Here is a 25,061-nt window from a genome sequence, read left to right on the forward strand (position 1 = left end):
GTGTTACTTTCTCTTTTTTCAAGCCAAACCCTTCAGCCTCCTGAAATGCTGTCTCTGAGGTCTGAATTAAGCATCTCATGGAGGTGCAGAGGCTGTTCTTTGGGATTGAGACTGAGCTGTGTGTATGTGAGGAGGGGTAGATGCACTCAGCCTTCACTTTGGGCTGAGAATAAGGACTTAGCGTTACACTGTAAGTTGTGGGAGCATCACAACTGATTGCTTTGTGTGCCCACTGTGGCTCTGAGTGTGGAGAAGGGCTCTGTGGGCATTAGTGCTCAGTGAAGAGAGTTCTGGATGTGCACACTGTGAGCTGTGCCACAGGACTGTGTTCTTCATGTGGCCCTGAGTTGCTCCTTCATGTTGGCAGCTGACGGCTGGACTCTTATTGGTAACTTTACTACAAATAGGTGATTCTTAGAAGGTCTTGTCAGAAAAACCACTGGGAATCTGCACTGTGCCTGTTCCTGCCATAGCTGCCTGAATTGTGGTAAATTTCATGCGCTGCTGCTGTTTTCTGTGACCTCGTGTTTTTCCCTACTGCCTGCATGGCTGAAACCTCCTCTGTGTGAGGGTCAGCATTACGTACCTTTGCCCATGGAAGGAGTGGGCTGAGGACAGCTCTGTGTGCTGTGGCTATGGCAGTGCAGTTGCCAGAGGCCATATGACAGCTGATCCTAAACATAGGCTTACGATCAAATGCTCAAGGAAGATATTTCCATCGCTCAATCACAATGGAAATTGAGGTTTGCTTGGACTTGAACAACCCCCTCCTTCTCCCCACCTTGTTATTTGCCCAATCAGAGCCACTATTTGGGAGTTCTGGGGTCAAACTTTCCTGGGCTGTGTTCCGTGGGTGTCTGCTTTCTTTTTTTTTAAGATTCGTGATGAGTTTTCATTTGGAAGGGTTCATTCAGGTGATCCCCCACGCAGCGCTGCACAGAAGGGACAGCTTTTTCTCTCAGCTGCTAACCATGTGCCCCAGGAAGCCCCGGTCCCTCTGTGCCCTGGCAGCCATTCTGCTGCTTTGGGAAGGAGGGTGGGAAGTGCTGTTGCACAGGAGCAGGCAGATTGGTAGCTGCCTCTCCTCTCCTGCAGTCCCTCGTGGGGAGGATTGCCTGTCCTCATGCAGGAAGCCAGCTCTGACTGTTTCAACCGCAGGGCCGATTTAGCAGACCACAGTCCGCTGCAGTTAAACACTTATTTGGAATGTATGTGCTGGGAACAAATGTTGCCCAGAAAAAGGTTTTTGTATGTTTTTTTCCTACCCCGCTGCGGTGCTGTTGGCGAATCCAGAGCATCTCTTCCTCTTGCAAAAGAGATGCAACATGTTGTTCTGCGTGGGAGCTCCGGAGCTGCTCCTACCCGCTCGTAATCACAGCGAGCGCCGAGGCGGTGGGTGGAAGGACGTGAGCTGGCAAATGCAGGAGCTGTGTGTGCCCTCTGCGTCGGCAAAACAAATGAAGCCTGAAGAATAACTCTTTCAGGAGGCCGGCACAGCATCAGGACTGGCTGTCAGTGCTGTGGTGGCAGCTGTCAGCCCGTCCCCAGTGTTGCTGGAAGGCCAAAAGCTCCCTAAATGCTGCCTTCTGTAGGAGAATGCCAGCGCTGTCGCCAGCTGCGGTGAGAGATGCAGCCCCGTCTCCGGGTGCCCCCGCTGTCCCTGCCCATGCGGTGCCCTCAGATGTCTGCAGGAGCTGCTGCCATGCTTGTCTCCCTCCTCCTCGTGCTCCTCTGGCTCAGAGGCTGGGAGGGGAAGAAATGCTGCGATGCTGAATCGGCCTCTGCTGGGTTGTGCAACGAGGGGGAGGCAATGGGAGGGGTGCAGGTGGGGGTGTGTATCTGGAACGTGTCCTGGGCACGTTGGGGCTGTGGGCAGGAGGGGTGCCCTGCTTGTTTTGGATTAGTTGCAGTATTTATGAATATTGTTGCCCCGTCCCATGCTTAGTTTTGATGGGGGGGAGGGCTGTGTACACACACACAGCCTGCCTGTTCCTCACCTTCTCCACATGTGTGCATGCTGTGAGCTCTGGGTTGATACCTGAAGCTTGTCATTCAGATATTTGAGTATTGCAAATGTCAAGGCAGTGGATGGATTGGGGAGCTCCATTCAGCTCCCAGAGCAGCTGAAGTGAGAAGAAGAATCCCAGGGCTTTTCCTCAGACCCGGCCAGCTAAGACTTTCCTTCCAGAGCCTCACCTCTGGTGTGGGACCTCTGCATGCAGAGGTGGATCCAGGCTGGGGGTCAGCTCTGAAATGGTGTGACAGCATCCAGAGGGCTGTGGCAATGGGAGCTGTGTGCTTCATCCCCAGCCATCACCTCTGACCTGCGGGCAGAACGTGGGGTCAAGGCTTTGGAGGCACCACTGCATTTAGATGTCCAGATTCCTTTGTGAAGCCAAAAAGAGTCTGTCTCCCACACACATGAAATTCCAGAGATGTCAAACAGCTGGAGAGAGGTTCCCATGGAGCACCCTGCCTCAGGGCCAGAAATGGAAAGCTGTTGCTCTCTTTGCCTCGTGCGGTTTCAGAACCAGATGATGGCAGGGAGCTGCAGGGCTGCAGCCCGTGCTGCATTTCTGCTGAGCTCTCTGGGCTGTTCCATCCTCCTGGCTGCTGTGTGAGGTGCTGTGCTGAGCCCGTGCCACCTCTGCATGACGTGTGCAGGGAAACACGTGGGGAATGTCTGCAGAGCTCTCCCCAGGCAAGGAGCATTCCGGCCGGTTCCTGCTGTAACTGGAGGCAGGATGCAGCCCTTGGCTTCCACGTGCCTGCCTGCAGCGGGCTGCACGGGCATGCCTGGAGCTGGGGGTTGGTGCAAAGTGTGTTCCCAGAGCTCACGCTGGAAATCAAACCACTGTGCAGTGGCACATAGAGCTGCCCAGCTGTGCTGTGCTAAGCAGTGTGCATTGCTGCAGGCACAGAGCTGCTTGGGTCAGAGGGGCATCTCTGGTCCCTTGTCCGTAACTTGCTCACAGCAAGCTGCTCCAGGCCTTGGATCCTAATCTGATTTGAAACTGTTGGTCAGCTCTGTCATGGTAAGAGCATTGCCCAAGGAAGGGCTGCCAGAGCTGGGCCTCCCAGGAGCTCTCTCCTTCCCTATCTGTTCTGACCTGTGGTGGTGGGTGTAGGTTTGTGCCATCATTTCAGAAACGCAAGAGTCCTTTCAGCTTATCCTTTGCTATACATTTCATTTTATTTTTCCATTGTTGAGTCTTCCAGTTAAAGGCATCATGTGCTAATATGCTCTGATGCCTTCTGGAGGCACTTGTAAATGGAGGATCTAGCAGTCAGCTCTTGTGGACTGCTTGTGGAGATGCTGGAGGGTGGTTGCATGAGGCAGCTGGAAGAAAGCTTGCATCAATGCCCAGAACTCTTGGGTTCCCACTAGAATATCTCTGTTCTCTTGTCTAACAATATAAGGAATCGTTATTATGGGCAATACGTTCTGGAAACGTATGTGGGAATGTGACATGTTTATTTTAAGTGGTAACTAAAACAAATAGTTTTGGTGGCTGATATCCAGCGTGGCTGGGTAATTACATGGTGGGGATTCAGATCCTTCTTTCCTTGTGAACGCGTCTCTTAAACAGCCCCAACCCCTTCCTGTGCCGCTCCTTACAGGTAGGCTCCATTTCTTGGCATTGTCCCATATGTGTTTGCATGTGCCCAGCTGGGAGCAGGAAGGATGTCCCTGTGGTCAGAAGGAGGGGAGAGCTCAGATGGGTGAGTGGGAGCTGAGGATGCATCTGCTGCCTGTGGTGAGCTTGGGAAAGTCCCACACTAGATAACTCAGTGTTCTGCTGGCCTCGGTTGACTGAGCAGTTCCATTGCATTGGAAGGCTGAGCACATTGTGGGTGAATAACCCTGGGAAGGAGCAGGCTGGGGGAGGTTGGTGTGTGCTTGTTTGCCTGCCATGGGGTTCTTTGTAAACAGAGTGAAGGGAAAGCTGTGTTTGTGTTCTGGACTCGGCTTTCTTGGTTTTGAATAGCTCTTGGGGGATGGAATTCTCGGGCTGCTGAAAAGCTGAACTTTCTCATCCTTTAAGGTCATTTTGGAGGAAATGTCTCTCATTTTTGGTCCCGCAGTCGTCACTGTTGTAACTGACTCTCCTCGTTCTCCAGGCAGTGTTTGTGTTTGCAAAACACTGTGTACATAATGCCCGGCAAATCCTGTTTTGCTTCATTGTAAACTCCCCATCCAGGACTTACGTGACAGGGACAAAACGTGTGTTAATCCACTCTTAATTAAGAAAGACCTCGCAATTAATTAGTAAGACTTCACAGCAGTCTTAGGGAAATGATAAAAGAACAGATTACGAAAAGGAAACATGTGGAATTCTGTTTTTAGCAGGAAAAGCTCTGAGGGAAGTTAGAGCCAGAAGCAGTCTGTTTGTTTGCAGAACATTAGAACTGATGTTGAATTCACAGGTTGGGAATGTATCATCTTAGTGTGTGCTGTGCAAGGAAGATGAGAAGCGCTGTGCTCCCTTCAGACTCAGCTCTGGAAGTCAGTGGGGAGTGATGTTTTAGGCCCATGCCAGCTCGTTTCTGTTCAAGATGTGTGGGATTCCTGTTTTACCTCTCAGAGGAAGGAAGGCTGTGAGGCTGTGCTACAGCTCAGCTGTTGGCTGCTGCAGTGAGCAGAAGGCTCACTTACCTGCCCAATGCTGTGCGGAGCTCTTCTGCTTCCCTGGGAGCTGCCGGGGCACAGGGCGTGCTGTGAAGCACCGCCGTGCTTTGCTGTTGTGCTTTAATTGTGGGTATGTCTCTTTGTTTTGCTTTTCCATGATGCCAAGTGTGGCTGCTCTCCATGCCCTCATTGCTCTTGTGCTTTTTTGAATCTCTCTTCAGAATGGGACCAAAACCATTCAAAGAAAACATCACTTCAGGCAATGTAACCTTCAGCCCTGAAGGGGAGAAGCTCAGTTTTGTGTCTTCTGCCTCCGTGATGCTGAGCAGCTTTCATTTCTGTTTGACACATCTTGGTGGTGACTCCATCCCTGCTTCTCCTGCAAAGTTTTGCCTGCCTGGAGCACAGCTGGGAGGAGTGTGAATAAAGGCTGGAGTGTCTGGGAAAATTCTTGGCATTCTTTGCAGAGCAGTTTAAAGGGGAGCTGGCAACTGCTGGTTGTTTTCTTTTCTTCCAGTGTGAGGTTTTCACTGGGGTAGACTTCAGCGTGGGCTGGGACAGTGCAGTGGGAAGCCTGCAGCAGCTGGAGGTGTCTGTCTGCAATGCTCCATCCAGGGAGGGATGGCTCAGGCGTGGTCCAGCATGCAGTGTGATGGAAAAGAGGTGGAACTGAGGGCCACTGGGGTTGTCCCAGCTGTTGCTGGAGTGCTGGGCATCACAGCATTGCGGTTGACGACTCTTAGGGCTGCCATGCCACAGCAAGGAAAACACTTCTGCCTTCCCTGCAAAGACTCTGCTCACTGTCTGAGCTGCATCCTGTCTGACCAGCAGAATGGATCAGTGAGAGGTAGCAGAGAAAGTGAAGCAGACAGCTGTTCTGAGAGAAGCAGTAAATCGGCATAAACCCCACATTTAAAGTTCTCTTACTGTTTTTCTTTCCCCAGCCCTGCCCGGCTTCTTACAAAGCGGTAAGGATCTGGAATTTTAAGCAATGCTTAAGATTAACTGGGAATGTTCAGGCTTGAGTATGTACTTGCACTCAGCAAATCTGCTTGAGATTAGGTGGCATTTCAATGCAAGGACTTTAGCTGAAGTGATGCTGAGGTCTCCCACCATTAGCCCTGGCTGAAAGCGTGCTTCCTTCCATCCCCAGCACTGCAGGAGACCTACCTGAGCCCTCTGCCCACACCAGCATCCTTGAGCTTGGCCAAAAGAACAATTTCCTTCTGAAAATTTGAGTCCTTCCTGCTTGAGCGTGTGCTGGCCCTTGTAGATGTGAAGTGTCTGTCATTGGGAGTGTCCAGAGATGAGGGGGAGCTTCAGAAAACCTGATTTGTCATCGCTGTCAGCACTGATCCAGAAACTGAGCCATGTCCCAGGGAGTGCCTGCTGGGACAGAGCAGCTGAATTTGGCATCTGACGTTGTTTGCCCACTAGGCTCAGGGCAGGTGCTTAAGTGCTCCGTGACTCAGTTTCCTTGTGAAATGGGGATAGAGCAGCAGTGTGTGTGAGCAGGACCTTGCAGTGAGGTGTGTCTTCGTTACCACCTGGCCCTGCTGTGCAGTGCTGCTGGGGCCCTCAGCGCTCAGGTGCCAGCATGGCAGTGTGTGGGGCCAGCAGCCATGTGGGTTTGATAAGCAGCCACGTCTCCCTTAGCCCTCCCTCAGCTCAGCTGTAACTGAGGCTCCCAGCGTCACAGCTGGATAATTTCCTGGTTCCATGCATTTCCACTGAGGAAACAAGGGAAGAGCATTTCATAAACCCCATCGGTATTTGTATTAATCCATGTGTTTCACGCCCTGTTGTGCATTGTGGACTAGGAAGCAGGAAACCAAAGGCACTGCACTGTGCCTACCAGCGATCCCCAGCTGCGCTGGGTGCAGGGTGGGCTCCTGCAGCGCTGACTGCTGCATCCATGCTCTTCCTCTCCTTGATCTGAGTCATTCCCATCGGGGAGCTGCAATCTGTCTGCTAGCACTGCCTTCTCTTTGCATTTTGATTTGATTGTAAATTGCAGGGTGCCTGGTGCGCTGCTCCGTGACTACGGTCTGCCCATGGCTGTATCTAGTGCTGCAGAGCTGGTGGGGTGGGGGGGGGTTGGGATGCCCGGCTGTGCCTGGGTTGGAGTGGAGCCATGCTGAGGGGTCCTGCAGGATTTGGGGTTATTTAATTTCCAGATGTCAGCCTGGCTGGAGGAGATGACGATCAGGTGTCCCCAGAAGTGGGAACTGAAGCACTATGGAAAATAATGTGCAGAGATTGTTGCCTCTTATTGATTTACATGTACACGTGTGGGCAAAATGTGAATGGAAAAAGCTCAAGGAGAGAGGAACGTGAAGCCCTGCTGGCTGTGAGCTCCTGGGACATGAAACATTCCCCCCAGTGGCTGCGGCTCTGCCTGCAGCCCAGCAAGCTGCTTTCTGGCTGTCCCTGGGCTGGAGCTCATTGCTTGGGTGGCAGCCCGTGTTGCTTACAAGAAGAAAGGCGTTTGCTGCTTTGCCTTGGAGGTTGTCAGCTGTTTGTCTTTCTTGTGTTTGGTTGGGCCTTGGAAAAGGACAAAGGCACCATCAGCACAGGAAAGTGCTGTGTTACCTCATCTGTTGCAGCCTGAAGCCAGGACTCTGCACTCAGGTCAGGGTTTGGCTGAGAAGCAGCAGTGTGATTTTTCTGGGGGGGTTTCACTCTTGGTTTTACAGGGCAGTTCACACATTGTCCATATGCTGCTGTGCCTGCTGCGGTGAGGGAGTCGGCTTTGTCTCAAGCAGAGAACACAGGCGTGTTCCATGTCAAGATTGATTGAAGAATGATACCACTCTACTGTTGCGTTTTTTGAGCAGTTGGAGTCAGAATGGTCTTTCAGAGCCCAGTCCCAGTCAGTTCATACTGCTCCCAGCATGACAGCAAGGAGGATGAGGGCAGTGCATGGAAGGCGGAGCTCGCTGGTGCCATCCCCGTGGGTTGCACAGGCAGAAGCCGCTTCTCCTGGGAGCAGCCATCGGACCATGTAATGATGCAAATTGAAACTGATGCAAACTGGGAGGTGAAGCAAGAAGAGACTGGGAAGCAGGAAAGCCAAAATCAGTTTTTTTCTATTTTTAAAGGATTGTGGGCGCCTTGGTTGCCGCTGTAGCTCGTGTTCCTTCTCCTCGTGTTCCTTAATTCCTGTTTCTTCTAATTGGCATGTGGGTACTGTAGTGACTCTTTATAGGGACCTGGATTTAGAATCAGAGAACTCAGTCTCTCTGATTGTGTTTCTCCACTGCCTTTTCTGTCTCCCTCGCAATAAGAGGGCAAATGACATTATCTTCCAAGGAAGTGGTTTGTGGGCAGCTGCCTTGTTCCTGCTGTGGGACTGTGCTGTGGATGGGCTTAGGAAGCCAATGTGGGTTTGAAATGCTGCTTTCAGTTCCCTGGTGCAGCTGCAGGAGCGGACCAGTGGGTCATGTGTCCTCCAGCAGGGCCAGACGTGCCTGGTGCTGTACAGCAGGATCCAAGTGCTGTGATTTGATGTTTGCATTTGGTTTCTGAGGTGCTTGGTGAAGCACAGCCACTGCCTGTCTGTCCAATGGCAGCAGAGGATCCTGTGATGTTGTTGGACCAGAGCTGGGAATCGATTCCCTCTGGGATGGCTACTGTTCCCATCATGAAAGTGCCCCCAGGTGCTGTTTGTGTGTGTGTTGCCAGGATGGATGCAGGATGGAGCATCCATTGTAGGCTTAACATGTTCCAAGGACTTTTCATTTCAAAGTGATCCAATTCTGCTTTGACCTTTGCTGACTCCTCTGTTTCCCACCAAATTCCAGATTCAAAATACAGCTCATCTCTGTGTTTCAAGCCCTTCCTGTCAGTGCAGGGCACACAACATCTTCAAAGAGTGCGTTCCTTTAAAGTCTCTGCATAGAGCCCTGGCAGCTGCCTATGGTGAGATGTTGCTGGAGCAATGTCAGGGCTGCTTTGGCAGTTCGTGCTCAGAGCCGTCGTGAACCCCTAAGTACCACAGTGCAAAGTGACCACATGGGCTTCAGGGATGCTCAGCTGCCTCTCTGCTCTTGTCAGCCTGGGGAGGGGTGTCCCACCCAGTGAGCAGCAGTGCAGTGGTCTCTCCAGGCTGTGAATGTGGGACCTGGGTCTCACTGCATGTTGTGAAGGGAGTGCTGCAGGAGCAGAATGAGCAGCAGTGGGTGCTAAGACTGTCAGACACCTGTGGTTGTTGGATTGGAGGGGAAGAATAAAACGAAGAGAACCTCTAGTTACTATTGTCACTACTGTTTTCCCCTGCTCTTACTGACCACGTTGCAGCAGTTGCTGTGCCAACAACAGGGCTGCCCTGGAGCTGGGATGGAGCTGAGCGTGCTGTGTGCAGAGCCAATGGTCTCTGTGCTTTGGTATCAGCAGCATTTTGGACCCCATCCAGGTTATTATCACTGCTTACAGAAGGAAAAGCAAACTGTGCACTTCAAGGTCACAGACAAAAATACTTCCACAAAGTTTGGCTTGTTGGCTTGGGGCTGCTGGGAGATGATGAGCAGTTTGGGGGAAGAGTATTTTTGTCCTGTAACCAACTGCTGACCAGAGGAGCGGACAGCCCTGCTCAGATGCACTCTTCTCTCTGTCTGAAGCACGACTGAGTTCTCAATGTCTCCTCACTGGAGCCTATTTTAAACCCAGGCAGCGGTGCTGCCTGTTGCCTGGAAACCTCCTCTGAGCCCAACCGTAGCCATCAGCAGCTCCATTTATTTCCTTTCCAAAGCACCATCCCAGGCTTTTGCTTTGTGCTTTTTGTTTGCTTGGTTTGTTTATTATCTAAACCAAAAGGGAACAAAACTCACCGACTGTGTGGGAATGTTTTTTTTTTTGCTTGTCAGCACATTGTGGTGATGGCAGCTGGAGTTTGGCACCACGTAGGGTGGCTGGGTAGAGCAGGGCTGGGAGCAGCCAGAGCTGGGAGGGTGGGTGAGACCTGAAGGGACCCCCAGCTCTACCATTCCTGGGTCTGGGGGTTCTTATGCTGCACCAGGACCATCTACTTGAAAGGGAAGAAATATCTTGGAGCCCTTTCTCAGCACGTCTGCTTCCAGTTCCTGCAGCTGCCGTACTGAGCACGGCCTGGTGTCCGTCCCACAAGCTGGGGGCTCACCCTGTGATCAGCAGCCCTCCTGCAGAGCTGTTGGTTGGAACTTTGTTGTCACTACACTCTGACAGATGAATGGAGGGAAGCACAACCTGCAGGTTTCTGCATCTACGCAGCCCTTTTTTAATTCACTTAGCATTAAACGATTGGCCACCTTGGAGCCTTAATTGCTGCAGCCTCTCCCATGGGAAGGGTTGAAACAATTGCTGTTTCTGCTTGGTTAGAGAGCGCCATTGAGCCCAGTGGGATGAAACAGTGCTGATTGCAGGAGCCCAACTGCAGTCCTCTGTGGTTCTGCCCAGGGAGCCCAAAGGGGAGCACTGTCCCGGAGTCACAGTGAGCTGGTGGCAAACCAGTGGGCAGCAGAGAGTTGGAAGGTGAGGTGTAGCTGCTGAAAGCAAACTGCTTGTTTGCAAGCAGTCCTTGTGATATAAATGATGTATTTTACAAAGCAGAGAATGTTGCTTTGTTCTCCCAAAGGCGGCACTGAAGGAGGCTTTGAGTCGAGTTGCAGTTGAAAGGTTCATGGTTTACTGTGGGTTGTTTGTGTTGTTTGTTTTAAAGAAATCATGTTGCAGAGCACAGGGGTGCATGAGGCTCATTGAGTCACTGCTTGAATTCATCCAGTGCCAGTTCAGCCTCTTCTCCGGGCACTCTGCAGCCTCCTGGATGAGGTGCTGCGCTGTTGAGGCTGAGGTGTGGGGGATGGATGCTTCTTCCATCCCCATCTTTCACTGAGTGCTGATGACTGAGAACAAACAGACCTATATACCAAAGAAATGGGGAGCGAATGAGTCATGCGCTGATGTACGGATCTTTGCTTCTTTAGGGGAGGAGAAGAGTGCTTCAGAGGCTGCAGATAGTGGCATGGTCACTGGGTTCAGGCACTGTTATTTAGTTGGGCAGAAGGTTGGCAATGTGATGAAATATTTCTGCATATTTGAACTCTGTTAGCTGTTAGGAATGGAGGGACCTTCTGTTAGCTCCTCTCTTCTGGACCAGCTCTGCCTTTCCATACAGCAGGTGCACAACCCACCCGCAGACCCCCCCATGTGTCACCTGAGATGGGTTTGCTCCATGGCCGCCATGGTGCCCAGTGCAGGGCAGTGGTGTTGCAAACAGAACTTGTTTAGATCTGTAGTGCTTTGCACGTGGGCCATCTGTGGCTTTGCTGTGGAGGAGTCTTGGACTCTGCCAGACGATCCGTGGACATTTATTGCCTTTGTTTCTAAGCAGCACTTCCCGTACAGGTGACCAGCTTTGTCCCCCTCCGGGGGAGGGAGGAGACAGAAGGAAGAACAACGTGTGTATGGGGGAGGCAGGAACGGGAACTGCAGAGAAACAGTGGAAGCTGCGTGGTCACAGATGGTAAAGCGAGAGGGTTCCTCATCCTGACCGGGCTGGAAGCGTGAGCAAACAAAACCACGCTGCTCATGGCACAGCAAGGGAAACAGATCGAGTGCTTGGGGAGAACACAGAGCTTATCTGCCTGGATTCAGTGCTGGAGGAGTTGAGAAAATAAAATGGAGGAGGCAAAATGAGGGATAAAATGCACATAATGGGTTTTCCTTTGTTAACCTTTCCCAGCTGCATGCAGTTGGAATTCATGCTGGAGTTTCCCTGCTTTGTAGCCCATAGCTTAGCTCTCTCAGAGGCAGTTTCCCATTAGGACTGTTGTCTGTCTGTCTTTTTTCTGCTGTTGGTTTGAGATGAGGCACACAGATCCTCAGGTGTTGTGGCAGTGCTGGGCTCTGAGCAGTGGTTCTGTGGTGCCGCAGGAGGTGGCTGCTACTTGGCTCTCTGACCTATTGCTTCTCTGCAGCTCTGCTCATCTGTCTGTTTTCTCCCTCCCAGAATGAAGAGAAGAGGAACCTTTCCCTTGGGGGCCATGTTGGCTTTGACAGTCTCCCGGATCAGCTGGTCAGCAAGTCTGTCACACAGGGCTTCAGCTTCAACATCCTCTGTGTGGGTGAGCACAGTCCCGCAAGCAGATGGGAGTGGAATGGGTGGTGATGGGGTTGGGACCGTGTTTCCCTTTGAGTCCTGCTGGGAAATGGCCCCAGCTGTGACCTTGAGCATGTTAGAGATGCCTGGCTTTGAGAGAACAGCAACCCATTTCCCACAAAAAGAGCAACCAATTACATTCCATCCCCCCCAAGACAGCACCCATCCTCCTCATCCTCCTGCTTGGAGTTGAGTGAATCAAAGGGCTTGAAAGGTGACCATCTCTGTGCTAGGAAAGGGGAATGGTCTTTATGGTTTGTAAAGTATATATCGTGAGGACTGCGAGAAAGTGCAAGAAGTTGACTTAAAAATAACCTCATTATACTCTTGGTTTTTTTTTTTAGTTTTGGTATTTTTGTGATTTATCAGGTCGTGCTGATATCAGAGTGCTAGAAATGAACTGCTTCAATGATGAGAGCTTTCCTAGGAGCCCAGAGAGAGTGGGAGCAGAAATAGCAGCCGTGTGTGCTGAAGGTGTAGCCTGATGGTCTGATGGGCTGCCTGCAGAGCAAGTAGGGCACAGAGGGCTGTTTCCTTGGAAATCTGCCTGTGCTCTCCTGGCCAACAACAGAGCTGTGTTTCAAGAATGAGGAGTTTAAATAGGGCCCCTCGTGGGTCAGTTTGGAAAAGGTCAGTCTCATACAGTTACCTGGAGCAGCGGTTCAAAGTCCTTCTGGTTCACGGTCAGTCGTGAGCCAAATACTCTGGCTGGAGCTGGGTTTGTCATGCATGCCAAATATCCTTCGATGGCTGCTGGAAATAGGGCTTACAGGTGGGAATCTTCTGTACATCTGGCCTCTACTTGTTCTTCAGGAACTTCTCCATTCTTGCTGAGTTTCTCAGTCATCCCCATTTGCCTCCAAGAGCTCTCCCCCTGTTCATCTCAAGTTTGACTCTGCAGAAACGTTTCTGCTGTTGGAAAGATGAAGATATCCTACTTTGGTCTTCCAACACCACGCTCTGCTGAAGTCTGTAGTGAAGATTCACTATGGAACATGGTCTCTGATCACACTGTCCTGCTTTGGCTTTCATGTTTCACTTACGTAGCATTTTTTGGTATTATTTTCACTGTGTTTTCCGCTAAACTTTGTTCAGCTCCTTGGCTGGTCTGGCATAGAGAATCGTGGGGCAATAGGGCAGCCCTGAAAGAAACAGGAATTATAAGGAGAAACTCCAGTTATCAGAAGTCATGTGAGGTGAAACCAGCTGAGTTGCAGACACCATCTCTGGGCTGGGTTGCAACGTCTCCTTGTGCAGCCAGTGCTCTTCAAGCAGAGCAGCACCTCATGCTCCATAAGACAGCTGTAGTGCTGCTGGGGTTATCTGTACGCATGGACTCCTGTACCTGTGTTGTTATTTCTTCTAGTTCAGCTGGTGCTGTTTGCTGCACAGGTGTCACCAAGCAGAGATGTGCTGTCTGTGACCTCACTGAGAGCTTGTGTGGAGCTTCCTTTGTGCTCAAAGTGAAGAAGACTTCCACCCGCTGCCCCCTGATGTGTTTCTTTAGCTAGCTTCCCACCAAAGAAGGCTGTTTTTCTGCCTGGGACTTGCAGGCTGTGTGATAAAATCAGTATGCACTCGTGCCTCTGCCTTCTGGTTTGAATGTGCTGCATGCTTTTCCCCGAGTGATCCAATCCACATTGTTTCTAAACTTTATCATCTGACAGGGCCCAGATTTCCCCTAGCAGAATAGTGAGCAGGCAGTGGGACAGCCCCAGCGCTGCCAGCTAAGGGCAGAGCTGTGCCTTCAGAGGGGAGAGCTGCAGAGCTGGTTTTGGTGCAGCTGCTGCATGGATGGAGGGAGAAAAGGTTACAGCAGAATGGGCTTTAGTTCTTTGACACACTAACTGTACGTGTGGGACCTCGGCAGTAGGGCTGTGGAAGAGGGACAGGCTGCTGTAAGGCTTCCAGACCAAAGTTGAGCTGCACAGTGAAATCACAGAACTTCCATCTGAATTTTTATTCTGCTGTGAAAGAAGATTTTCAGTCTGATAGCAAGTGGTCCTGGCAGATCAGAGCTGCCTGCCTGTTTCTCTGCACTGAAGTATGCACATATGCACGCTGACTTCCTTCCATATATCTCTTAGATATATGGACAGGTCCCCAAGAGACTCTAATGGTGAGACGGAGCAAGGAGAGAAAGCAGTTAAAAAGCCTGCTGGGGTTGGAAATTCCACAGAAAGGGGGGAGAGGAAACCTCATTGTCAGACTTGCCTGTCCCTTCTGCAGTACAGCAGCACCCGTTGCTGTGCACTGAGTGCCCTGGGACCGTTGCTGTGTTTGGGATTGGCAACATCTGAGCCAGATCATTCTTAGCAATAGGAACAGCTGAGTTTTACTCCAGCTCAGTTGAAGACTCAAAGACATTGTACTAAAACTCTTGTTCCCAGCTTCTCTGCTGCAGGTCCCAGGCAAAGTCAGTATTTGCTCTCTCTAATTTGCTGAATGTCCCCTGCTGTGGGGGATGAGAGCTGCATGCTGGATTTGCCTGAAGCACGGGAAGCTTTCAAGGGTGCTGTTACCTTTGTGACAATTACGTCTCTGACCACAATCTGTAGTAACCGTTCACATTATAATTTAGTTGTGCTCTGTAGTTAATACCCTTTGAAGTGATAAATTCATGCTGCAGTGAACTGATGGCTTCTTGTTCCTAGGTGAGACTGGCATTGGGAAATCCACGCTAATGAACACACTTTTCAATACCACATTCGAGACTGAAGAAGCCAGCCACTATGAGAGCACGGTTCGCTTGCGGCCACGGACCTATGACCTGCAGGAGAGCAACGTCCACCTGAAACTGACCATCGTGGACGCGGTTGGATTTGGGGATCAGATAAACAAAGACGAAAGGCAGGTCTCGTGCCATCTGCTCGGCCTTTCTGGGCTCCTCTCTGACATTTTGAGACAAACTGCCCACGATGCTGCTTGCAGTATTGCAGGGGTGGTGCCCACATATCTGTGAATGCAGAAGCTCCCTGCAGTGCCTCTGGTTTTGGGGACTGGATGCAAGGGGAGCTGGGCGAGGAGCCAAAGGGGAATGGGAGAGGTCACACGAGGTCTTTCCCAAGCAATGCAGGCAGTGAACAAGCTGTCCTCAGCACGGGGTTGGGAATTAGCTGCTCTGGCCATGATTGGTGTCTCTTGGCCTGTCTCATTTAATTACATCTTGTTCAAGCCCTAGGTAGAGGCTTTCAGGGACTCCAAGGTCTCTCCTTGTCATCTGGCATTGCTGCAGCCAGATGGCTCAGCCCTGCGGTCTCTGCAGTGTGTTCTGTGGAGGTGGTTATCTTCTGTGCTCCACTGTCATTAGGCTTTGCAGTGCAGCCTTGGGAGGTTCCAGAAACCTTTGGATTAAAAGGTCTGTGTGTAAAGGCCACACTTTTCCCGTTGTAAGGATAAATTACTTCAGTCTTAATCAGTGTCATGATACGTCTAGGAGAGTTCCTTAAGCCTTCCTTCAAGCTGTGTAATTTTGGTCTCCAGTCTTTGGGTTGCTAATGGTATGGTTTTAGTTACAGGCCGATAGTTGAGTACATTGATACGCAGTTTGAAAATTATTTGCAAGAAGAGCTGAAAATCCGCCGTTCTCTGTTCAACTATCATGACACGAGGATCCACGTCTGCCTCTACTTCATCACTCCCACTGGGCACTCCCTCAAGTCCTTGGACCTGGTGACAATGAAGAAGCTGGACAGCAAGGTAAAAGGTTGGAGACTGTGGGTGTCCCTTTCTGGAAGGGGTGATACTTGTGCTAATGTTGTCAACAGGAAGGCTCTGTGCCATCTGTGTACCAGTGCTGGACACTTCTGCCTGTTAGCTGAGCACTTTTGAGGACTTTGGTGGAACTTGGTGGTTGATGAGGTCTTGTGCTGCTTTCCTGAGAAACAGGTGACAAAACTGCAAGCTGTGTGGAGTGTTCATTGCTATAACAGTCTTATCCAGATTTGTTCATTTTTACGATGGCCGATAACTGCATCTCTTTCAGCTCTTCTTTAAGAGTGCAGGTGAGGATCATTCGAGATGCTGCAGTTCCTGTGGCAGAGCCCCCTGTGCTGCCCTGGCCAGCAGGGAGAGGGACTGAGTGCAACTGTGTAGTGAACTTCCCAAGAGAGGGGCTGGTGCAGGGGAGACAAGGGCCAAAGAGAAGTGCTGTCTGTGCCCAAAGGTGTGCGTGAGCTGCACTGCTGGCAGTGCCTGGCGGTATGCATAGGAATTCACAGTACCTTATGACAGTGTAAACCTGCTAAGAAACTCTCAAGATTAGGAAACCTAGAAGTGGGTCACGAGAGGGTCTGGCTGGGGGCTGTTTGTTTGCACACGAGCTATTGCTGCCTTAGCGGACAGTGGGTTACTTAACCAGCTAACCTCTGGTGTTCTTGCAGCTCAAAGGAATTTTCTGACACACTTTTGATTGTTCTTACTGGCTTCTAGAGAGCTGCAGGGATGCTTCAAAGGTCACAAGTGACAGCAGCATCTCTTCCTATCTTTGCAAGAATTTCCTGCCTTTCAGAGCAGTTGTTTTGCAGCAAGGTGGTTCCTCTCAGATGGCAGATGCTAATCCACTTATGCAGAGGGCAGATGAGGCAACTGGGACCCTGCAGTAACCTGGGTTTGCCCTGAATTATACATAGGGAACATGCTCTTCTCTGGCTGTTGTCCACATGCAGCACTATTGGACTTTCCTGGTGGGCAGTACTCCCCTGGCAGTCCCTGCTGCTCACCCTCACCACCCGGGGCTGCTGCCCTACTTTTCCTTGGCCCTGCTCCACAGTAGGCACTGGCTTCCCATTGCAGAGGCCTGTTGGTAACCATGGGGGCTGCTACACTGACTTCATCAAGAATCTGCAAACTTTCCCTTAATAAACTCTGTCTCTTGGTGTGGTGCCAGCATGACATGTTCCCAGAAATATGTTTGGAAGAAAGCTGTTGCACAATTCCCCTTGGTGCTGGTGGTCCCACAAAGCCTTTCTCTGCCTTTGGTTCTGCATTCCCTCCTTTTCACATCTCTCTGTGGCTGCTTTTAATGTGGTCCTTGCATAGTACCAAAATAAATCCTTTGTGCTTGTGCAGAGATGGGAACTTTGTGTGCACACAGGCTTTTTATATTCCTAAACTTCCACTTAAATGGTTGTCTCTGAAGTCATGTTATCCATTTGCTCTCATCTCCCTTACCATGGTAAGAACTTCTTGGATTTCCTGGAGTGTTGGCCTTGCATAAATGCACACAAGATAAGAATAAGCAAATTGGGACTATTGGTCTTTTGTGCTTGTCAGGGCTGTGTGTTATGTTAATCCATCAGTGTCATCCCCAGGGCTTTTAGATGCGTTCCAGGCATTCCCTAAAGCACTGACAGTGCCGTGCCCCTTGCCCGAGCACCTGAAATGTTTGCTCTTAGAGGCTGACACATGTGCAGGGTGGAGCTGAGTGTAAGCAAACCCCAGACAGCTTTGTTTTTGCTCCAGAGCAGTAACAGCAGTGCTTACTGTGTTGGAGCAGAGAGGTGAGGCACGCTGACTCACATCCACAGTGGTGTGAGCAACCTGAACCTGCTTTCCTGGGGAGCTTTGCATGGCTGTGGCCTTTGTTTTACAGTGGAAGAGTGGGGAACGCAGCGGCAAAAGGTATAGCAGAGGCACTGCTTTGCAGCATGGTCTGCTGGCTTGTTTTCTTAGATTGGTTTAACAAGGATTGCACAGGGCCCTGCTTCAGTTACACCTTTGCTCTAGCACACCAGTGGCATGGCAGCAGGTGTTGGGCAGGCTGCTGAATCTGTCACAATTTCAGTAGTGCATCTTGCTTTGAGCTTACAAAATCCCTTCTGGGCAAAGCTGTTCTGTAAACAGAATCTTCCATTGTACAGTAATACAATATTCAATTGGCTGTGCTCATGGCCAGCTGTTATCTGGGGTATTTAATTACATCCAGAGAACTGGAAGCATCTTCAGCATGGTTCGAGGTAGATGGAGTGTAGCTGGCTGGTTGCTACATAGGAAGCAGGTACGCCCTGGCAGGGGTTGGCTTCCCTTTGTATTTTCCAAATACATCCCTATCCTGAAAAGGGCTGGCATAACAGTGTGCTGCCCTGGGCATCCCTGTTTGCTGTCCCTGGATGGTTTCCATCTGCATATGTTGTAATGAGCTGTGGCTAATTGCCCTTCGTGAGCTGACATGTCCTGGGTGGGTCACCAGCCAGCAATGATGCTCCAGGCCACTTTGTGTATCTACTGCTTGGTTTCCAAGGCAGGATTTGACTGCTGGTTTAGTTGGGACTTGCATTTAGGAACACTTTAGAGATGGGGGGGGAGCTCTGTATTTTGTATTTCACAGTGTAAAAATGCACGCAGTCATACTATATTAGGGAAAAAAATATTCTCAGTGTTCTTATTTGGTTGCATTCTTGTAAGTTTTATTTTTGGAGATGAGGAAAGGCTCTGTGGTCAGAGAGACACGAGAAGGAGGTGATATGTGAGGGGGAGGTCACCGTCTCATCTAAAACACACTTCATGGATTCCATCTGCAGTGAAGACTGTGAGCACCTGCACTGCTGTTCACGCAGCCACTGCATGCCTGTGTGATTCAGCTGGCTGACATTCCAGTAATTAACATATTGATTTTGAAATTAGATGTTAAAATGGAGGGTAGCATCCTTCCACCAGGAGATATGAGGATGTTGCTCTGGGGTTTTGCTTGCAACCCAAAGGCGATCCAGCTTGTGGATTCCCAAGATGTGCATGAAATCAAAATCCAGTAATTTTACGCTTACATATAAAATTAATGAACTTGCTAGGGAAGGAGAGGAGCACTCCAGTGCCCTGGAAGTCTCAACAGCCCTGGGAAGGTGGAGTTGAGCTGGAAGGAGGTGGTGTAGTCAGTGTAGCTGTCGTCCTGGTAGGTTCCTGCTGGTTGTCTTCTTACTGAAGGGCAGTTGCACATATTTGTGTCAGGAAGAGATGGAATGATCCAGGACAAATGTAGCTGAAAAATATCAGAGCCTACTGAGGTTCTTTTGCTGTTAATTAATTGTTGGCATTTGCATTGGTTGTTGGCTATTGATTACTGGAAATGCAGCAGCTTGCAGAGCTCTTTTGGGTTTTGAACTCAGTGATGAACTTCCCTTTTTGGAGCTTGGTTAGAAGAGAGTTGATCCATCCTTGGGTTACAGCTTTCCTGAGTTGTGCTTGCTGCTGGGAAGGACGCACTGAGCTGCAAGCAGTGCTGAGCTGGTGCCTTGTGGAAGGAGAGGGAGCAATGGGTTAGGCCAGCTGAGAACAAACTAAAATTGCCTGTGGTGCTCATTTGTCAGTGTGCCAGGCTGGAAACACTGCAGAGCACAAAGCCCTGCGTGTGGCCGTGTCTTTCTGTTCCTGCATGGGAGCTGATGAGCCCTGAGCTGAGCCTGCTGTGTAGGATGTGCTAGCAGGTCAGTGAGGCACCAGCTGTGGGCACGGCCCCTTTACCTTTGTAATGGGGACATCTTCCCGCTGAGGAGTGGAGTGAGGCCAGCAGACCTCATTGTGTGCTTGTCAGGTCTTTGGTAAAGGAGGCCAGAGCAGTAGCTGGGGGGAAAGAAGGATTTCATCTTCTCGGTGCCCTGCTCCCAGGCAGGTATCTGAACTTTTAACACAGCTGCTGACTCCAGGGCATCCCGAAACTGCCCAAAGGAGGATGTGGGCCTCCTCCTGCCAGCTGCAGGCATGATGTGGGCAGGAAATAGTTTGGGGGCAACCAGCAAGTTAAGGAGATTTTCTTTTGGAACGAGTAAAAACATTTAAATTTGGTGAGTGCTAAACCAGAGCCGGGAGGAAGGATGTGAGGAAGAGCACTGAACTACAGAGAGAACTCAAGCTGGAAAGCAAGGCCGTTTATTTTAGTGGGCACTCACTGGAGAGCAGATGGCTGCTGTGGATTTCTGCAGGACTAAGCGCTGGCTGTGGGGAAACGTGAAATGGCAAATCTGGCTTTCTTCTCATTTCATTTCTCTGCATTCCTGAGCTGTGCTGCTCTTAGTCTGGCTGCCATTCAGGCAGACTCGTGGTGCCGTTCAGGCAGGGTTTGCAGTGCTGTGAGTGGTTCTTCAAGACTCAGCAGTGCTCTGGTAGAGGCTCTGTGCGTGCTCCTGATGCTGCTGGAAAGCATCTGCGGACTTCTTGCTCTTTCTGCTTAAGCACAGGAAGGTTTCACACCTTCTTGCTGTAGCTTTTCATCTTTGCGCTTGTCTTCTAAAACAGCTGTTCAGCACAGCCAGCACTGACAGGGTGGCAGCTGCAGATGTGACAGCAATAATGGCTCTGTCTGCTGAAGCATGTAACAAAATGCATAGGCAGGAGCAGAGGCTTTGATCTGCTCATTGGGTGCATTTATTGCTGTTTGTCTTCGGTTTGTCTGCAAGGCTTCTGTAGGCAAACGAGCTGTGGAAAACTCTTCCCTCTAGTGTTCAGTGCTGCTGCAGCTCGCAGGCACAACCTCAGCTCCCCCCACTGCCCTGCTCCGCTGCTCACCCTGTATGTCCTTCCTTTTGCTTCAGGTGAACATTATCCCTATCATTGCCAAAGCAGACACCATCTCCAAGAGCGAGCTGCACAAGTTTAAGATAAAGATCATGAGCGAACTGGTCAGCAATGGTGTGCAGATCTACCAGTTCCCCACGGACGACGAAGCAGTAGCTGAGATCAACTCTGTGATGAATGTGAGTAACGCTGCCAATCGCGGGGCTCCCAGAAGTTGTGACAAATTGAATTGCTGTGCAAAAACCCATCCGAAAGGCAAGCTTCCTTGTCCGGATGCTAAACCTATTTCAGAGTTGAGCTGTGGATCTGACAGATGCCTGAGGCTGTTGCATACAGAATTAATTAAAGCGTGCCTCTTATTTAATTTCTGTGTGCTCTCTGGAGATGCTCATCTCAGCTCTAGAATTGGGTTTATTGGATTTCTGAAAAATACTTCCTTCAAAATTCATTTTATCTGTTTTTAGCCTGCTTATCATTTGAGGAGGGAGGAACTTTGAATAAGAAATAGGCAGTTAAGATCTACGTTAGCCTTCTACTTAAGGATGCTAAGCAGAGGGAACCCAATTTGAAGAAGAAAAAACTGTTAGACTCTATTTTGCCTTATTTTAAATTCGAAGATCAAACTCAGATGCGGTGGAAGAATATGGAAAAACAATGTCAAGTTTTGGAATTTGGCTTTACTCCCAGTTCAGAGTTTACCTTTTGTGGAACAGAGACAGCTGACATGTTTGCATGTTTGTTTGTTTGTTTCCTAAGTAAAACATTCTGGAGGGATGAATGTGCTGCAGCACTGAGCCCTGTGGGTGTACCACAGAGCAGTGTGCTTGGCTCTGGCTCCCTGCAGGGCTGTGCGTGTTGCCTTGAGGACAGTGCCCCATTCCTTGCAGCCTTTGGTGCTTTGCAGCCTCAGAGAGCACGTGTTGCATCCTGCACGTGGTGCAGCAGTTGTGTGTGGGCACTGGAAGGGACACGGCCTGTGTGTGGATGTCTTTGCTTGTGCTTTCTGTGAGGCAGGGAGCGCCCTGCTCTTGGCACACAGAGAGACGGCGGCTGCGGGAGCAACCTGACAAATGGAGAGAGGCAGATCAGCAGTGATCGTGGTGTTCCCATAATATTTCCTCATTAAGTTCAGTCCAGCCAGCATTGCTAGTAAGCTGCTCTGCTGTGCTGTGGCACAGAGGAAACTGCTTTGAGCGTTGGAGGTGGAGGGCTTCAACAGAAAGGTTTTTGGGTAGGTTTTGGGTTGGGATGAAGGCGATCTGGACGTCAGGCCGGCCTCTGCAAGGTTGGCCCATGGACTGAGCCCTGGAGTCACTGAGGCTGGAAAAGACCTCTGAGATCCCCAACTGCTGCCCACCCCACTGTGCCCACTGACCATGTCCCCCAGTGCCACATCCGCACGGTTCTGAACACTCCCAGAGATGGTGACTCCCCACTCCCTGGGCAGCTGTGCCAATGCCGACCAGTTCCTCTCTTTGGAGAAGAAATTATTCCCAATATCCAACTGACCTTCCCCACATGCAGCTTGGAGCCATTCTGTCTTGTCCTATTGTTATCCAGGAGCAGAGCCTGACCTCCTATTGCTACCACCTCCTTTCAGGGGTTGTAGGGTGTGATGAAGTCTACCCTGAGCCACTTTTTCTCCAGACAGAACCACTCCAATTCCCTCAGCTGCTCCCCATAGGATGTGTGCTCCAGACCCATCACAGCTCCGTTGCCCTGAGTCTCTGCTGTTGCTTCGGTTTCAGGCTCATCTGCCCTTTGCTGTGGTTGGCAGCACAGAGGAGGTGAAGGTGGGGAACAAGCTGGTGAGAGCTCGGCAGTACCCGTGGGGAGTGGTGCAAGGTAAGCTGCTGCCACCTCCATGGTCTCATGCATGCACCCTGCAGCTCTGCCCTTCCCAGTGTGTGCAGGAAGGTACGCTGTGCTGAGTGGTGTGGATGTGTCCCATGCAGCCTTGTGTGGGTTGGCCAGTATTGCCTTCGAATTCCCATTACTACCAACATCTGAAATAAGTTGTCTGAGCAATGCTGGGACTCACACCCACTCTGACATGGTCAAAATGAATCACTGCATTCAGAAAGCTTGGTTACCCCATGGGGGATGGCAGTGAGAGGTCCACGGGAGGGGAATCTCTGGAGTTGGGCTGAATGTGCATTAGTGCTCCTCCATCTCGTGTGCATTTTGCTGACTTCTCACTTGGCTTCAATCAGTTGAGAATGAAAGTCACTGTGACTTTGTGAAACTGCGAGAAATGCTGATCCGGGTCAACATGGAGGACCTTCGGGAGCAGACCCACACCCGCCACTATGAGCTGTACCGGAGGTGCAAACTGGAGGAGATGGGCTTCAAGGACACGGACCCAGACAGCCAGCCCTTCAGGTGAGGTCCTTCACATCTACCATCAGATTAGAGCAATATTTGGGCACCAGAGCCCCAAAGCAAAGAAGAGGTTTATGGGTGATATCTGCCATGCTGGGCTGGAAAATACTAACCCTGCAATTGAACGTGTGACTGATTTTGATGCTGTTCCCTTCCCTGCTTCTTTGTCCTTAATGAAGCAGGTAGGCATGCCTTTTTCCCATTCCTAACTCACTGTTGTCTAGAAAACCTGGATTCTGTTTGCTTTCTTACCCAGCCTGCAAGAAACATACGAGACCAAAAGAAAAGAATTCTTGGGTGAGCTCCAGAAGAAAGAGGAAGAAATGAGACAAATGTTTGTTAACAAAGTCAAGGAGACGGAGGCAGAGCTGAAGGAGAAGGAGAGAGAGGTGAGTGTGCCAGAAACCCCTGAGAGGAGCCCAGAGTACACACAGCCATAGGATCTGTTCTCGGCAGCACACAAATCCTGACATCTTTAGCAGACCTTGCCAGCCAAAGCAGTGCACTCACACACACAGACACACACAGACACACACACACACACACACACACACACGCACGCACACACACACGCACACACTTTCCCTGCTCAGGGCAGGGGGCATGGTAGTGTTTTCAGAGCAGCATCACTGGTTTAAGTGCTTCAGAAACAGAAATCTTGTCCTCCCTATGCCATGTGTAGGAGACAAGGCTGCTGCTTGGTGAGCAAAGGGCAGTGCAGAATGGTTTGCTGAGCACTGGGTTGTGCTGGCATAGCCCTTGTGGAGGTGTACAGTCCCAAGGGGTCAGTGGTAGGAGGCCGTGGGCAGCTGCTGTGCTGCAAGAGGAAACAGATGGACCATCTTCCAAGGAGTGAGGAATCATTATATCATAGAATGGTCTGGGTTGAAAAGGACCTCAAAGATGGGGGATGTGGGATTCCACTGTGCCCTCGGTCCCTGAACTGAGATATGTTAGGGGGTTTGTGGGGATGTGGGATCATGGGGCTGGTGGTCATGCCAGTTGCAGTACTCACAGTGCCTGTGTCCTACAGCTGCATGAGAAGTTTGAGCACCTGAAAAGGATACACCAGGAAGAGAAAAGGAAGGTGGAGGAGAAGAGGAGAGAGCTGGAGGAAGAGATGAATGCCTTCAACAGGCGGAAAGTAGCAGTGGAAACCTTGCAGTCCCAATCCTTGCAGGCTACCTCACAGCAGCCGCTGAAGAAGGACAAAGACAGGAAAAAGTAAGTGACCAAACTCGAGTGTCCCCTTTGCCTCTGGGAGGGGGCAAGTTCTCACAGTGTAGTGTTTTGCCTGTTACTGAGATAAGGAAAAAAGGGTTTTGGAACCTGGATTTTACCCTTCAGGCTTTGTGTAAAGCACAGGAGAAAAGGGGCCTCCTGTGCAAGGTGCTGCCCTGGGGAAGCCCTGCTGGCTGCAGGTGGACTCCTTGATTCTGGGCTGTTCTCTAAAGGCCTGGAGCCCTGCAGGGCACACAGTGATGGGAGCACTTTGATGCAGGAAGAGAGCTGGAAATTGCTGCGCTGTCTCCCCAGCAGAGAGAAGCAGGGACAGCCTTGGCACCGCTGTGATGTCCTGGAGGCGTGGTGCTCCACCCTGCACTGCTCTGTGGGTTTAGGTCCTCATTTTGTGGAGTGCTGTTTATTTTTAGAGACAGAGCTGTGGAAAATGAAACAAAGCAGCTTAGAATGAAGCAGCACAGGGAATTCATTAGGGCTCCATGTGAAGCAGGGCTCCGAGATAGAGTTCTGCTTGTACTGAATTGCTGAGAAAGCCCTTTTCCCCTAAAGGCAGAATTCTTATCTTAGCTGCAGGTTAATTGACATTGCTGAAGCCAGCAGGAGTGTGGAGAAGGGGCATGCATATAATGCTCTCTCAGCTGCCTGGTTATAAAGATAGAGCAAGAAGGGGGAAACAGGTCTATTTAGAGAAGATATATCTTTAAAACTACAAGTGGGGGTGGTGCAGATCCTGCCCCCAGCCACGTTGGTTCCCAAGGAGTGCTGTGCAGGACCAAGACGAGGTAAGCCAGCATGCAAGGCGCTCAGCCTGTCTCTCCAGCACTTACTGCTAATTTGCTGTCGGAGCTGCATGTGGTCCCAGCAGGGCGGTGCAGTCTCAGCCTGGGCATGTTGAGAGGAAAGAGATGGCTGGGAGGTGATGCCATGGTTAGCTGCTGGTGGCAGTTCAGTGCTGGGGCTCTGAGCCATTTGTTTCTTCCTAGGAAGGCAACAGCACGTGTTATTTAACTTATTTGCTTGGAATGTAAGTATGTTGGTGTTAATACGGGTCTCCAGACCTGTCAGTGTGCTCTCTGTGTGCATCCAGCCTCACACACAGCACCCAAAAGAGTTTGCAAAACATTCTGCTGGAAGTAGGGTTGCATTTCAATGACTTCCAAAAGG

At 50.6% G+C, this 25,061-nt stretch overlaps 1 protein-coding gene across 3 annotated transcripts in view; it reads left to right on the forward strand.

Annotated features, from left to right (window-relative positions):
- Positions 1-25,061, forward strand: part of SEPTIN8 (septin 8) — a 34,211-nt gene that overhangs the window by 2,331 nt on the left and 6,819 nt on the right. For 2 of the 3 annotated variants that reach the window (XM_072348642.1, XM_072348644.1), the window contains exons 2-9: positions 11,616-11,730; positions 14,420-14,615; positions 15,278-15,464; positions 20,291-20,452; positions 22,022-22,118; positions 22,487-22,655; positions 22,912-23,044; positions 23,689-23,879. In XM_072348642.1, coding sequence (XP_072204743.1) covers positions 11,616-11,730; positions 14,420-14,615; positions 15,278-15,464; positions 20,291-20,452; positions 22,022-22,118; positions 22,487-22,655; positions 22,912-23,044; positions 23,689-23,879 — 1,250 coding nt within the window. The remainder of the gene's footprint in view (positions 1-11,615; positions 11,731-14,419; positions 14,616-15,277; positions 15,465-20,290; positions 20,453-22,021; positions 22,119-22,486; positions 22,656-22,911; positions 23,045-23,688; positions 23,880-25,061) is intronic. The other variant, XM_072348643.1, reaches the window with a different exon arrangement.

Source organism: Excalfactoria chinensis, chromosome 13, assembly GCF_039878825.1.
Source record: "Excalfactoria chinensis isolate bCotChi1 chromosome 13, bCotChi1.hap2, whole genome shotgun sequence".
Lineage (NCBI taxonomy): Eukaryota > Metazoa > Chordata > Aves > Galliformes > Phasianidae > Excalfactoria > Excalfactoria chinensis.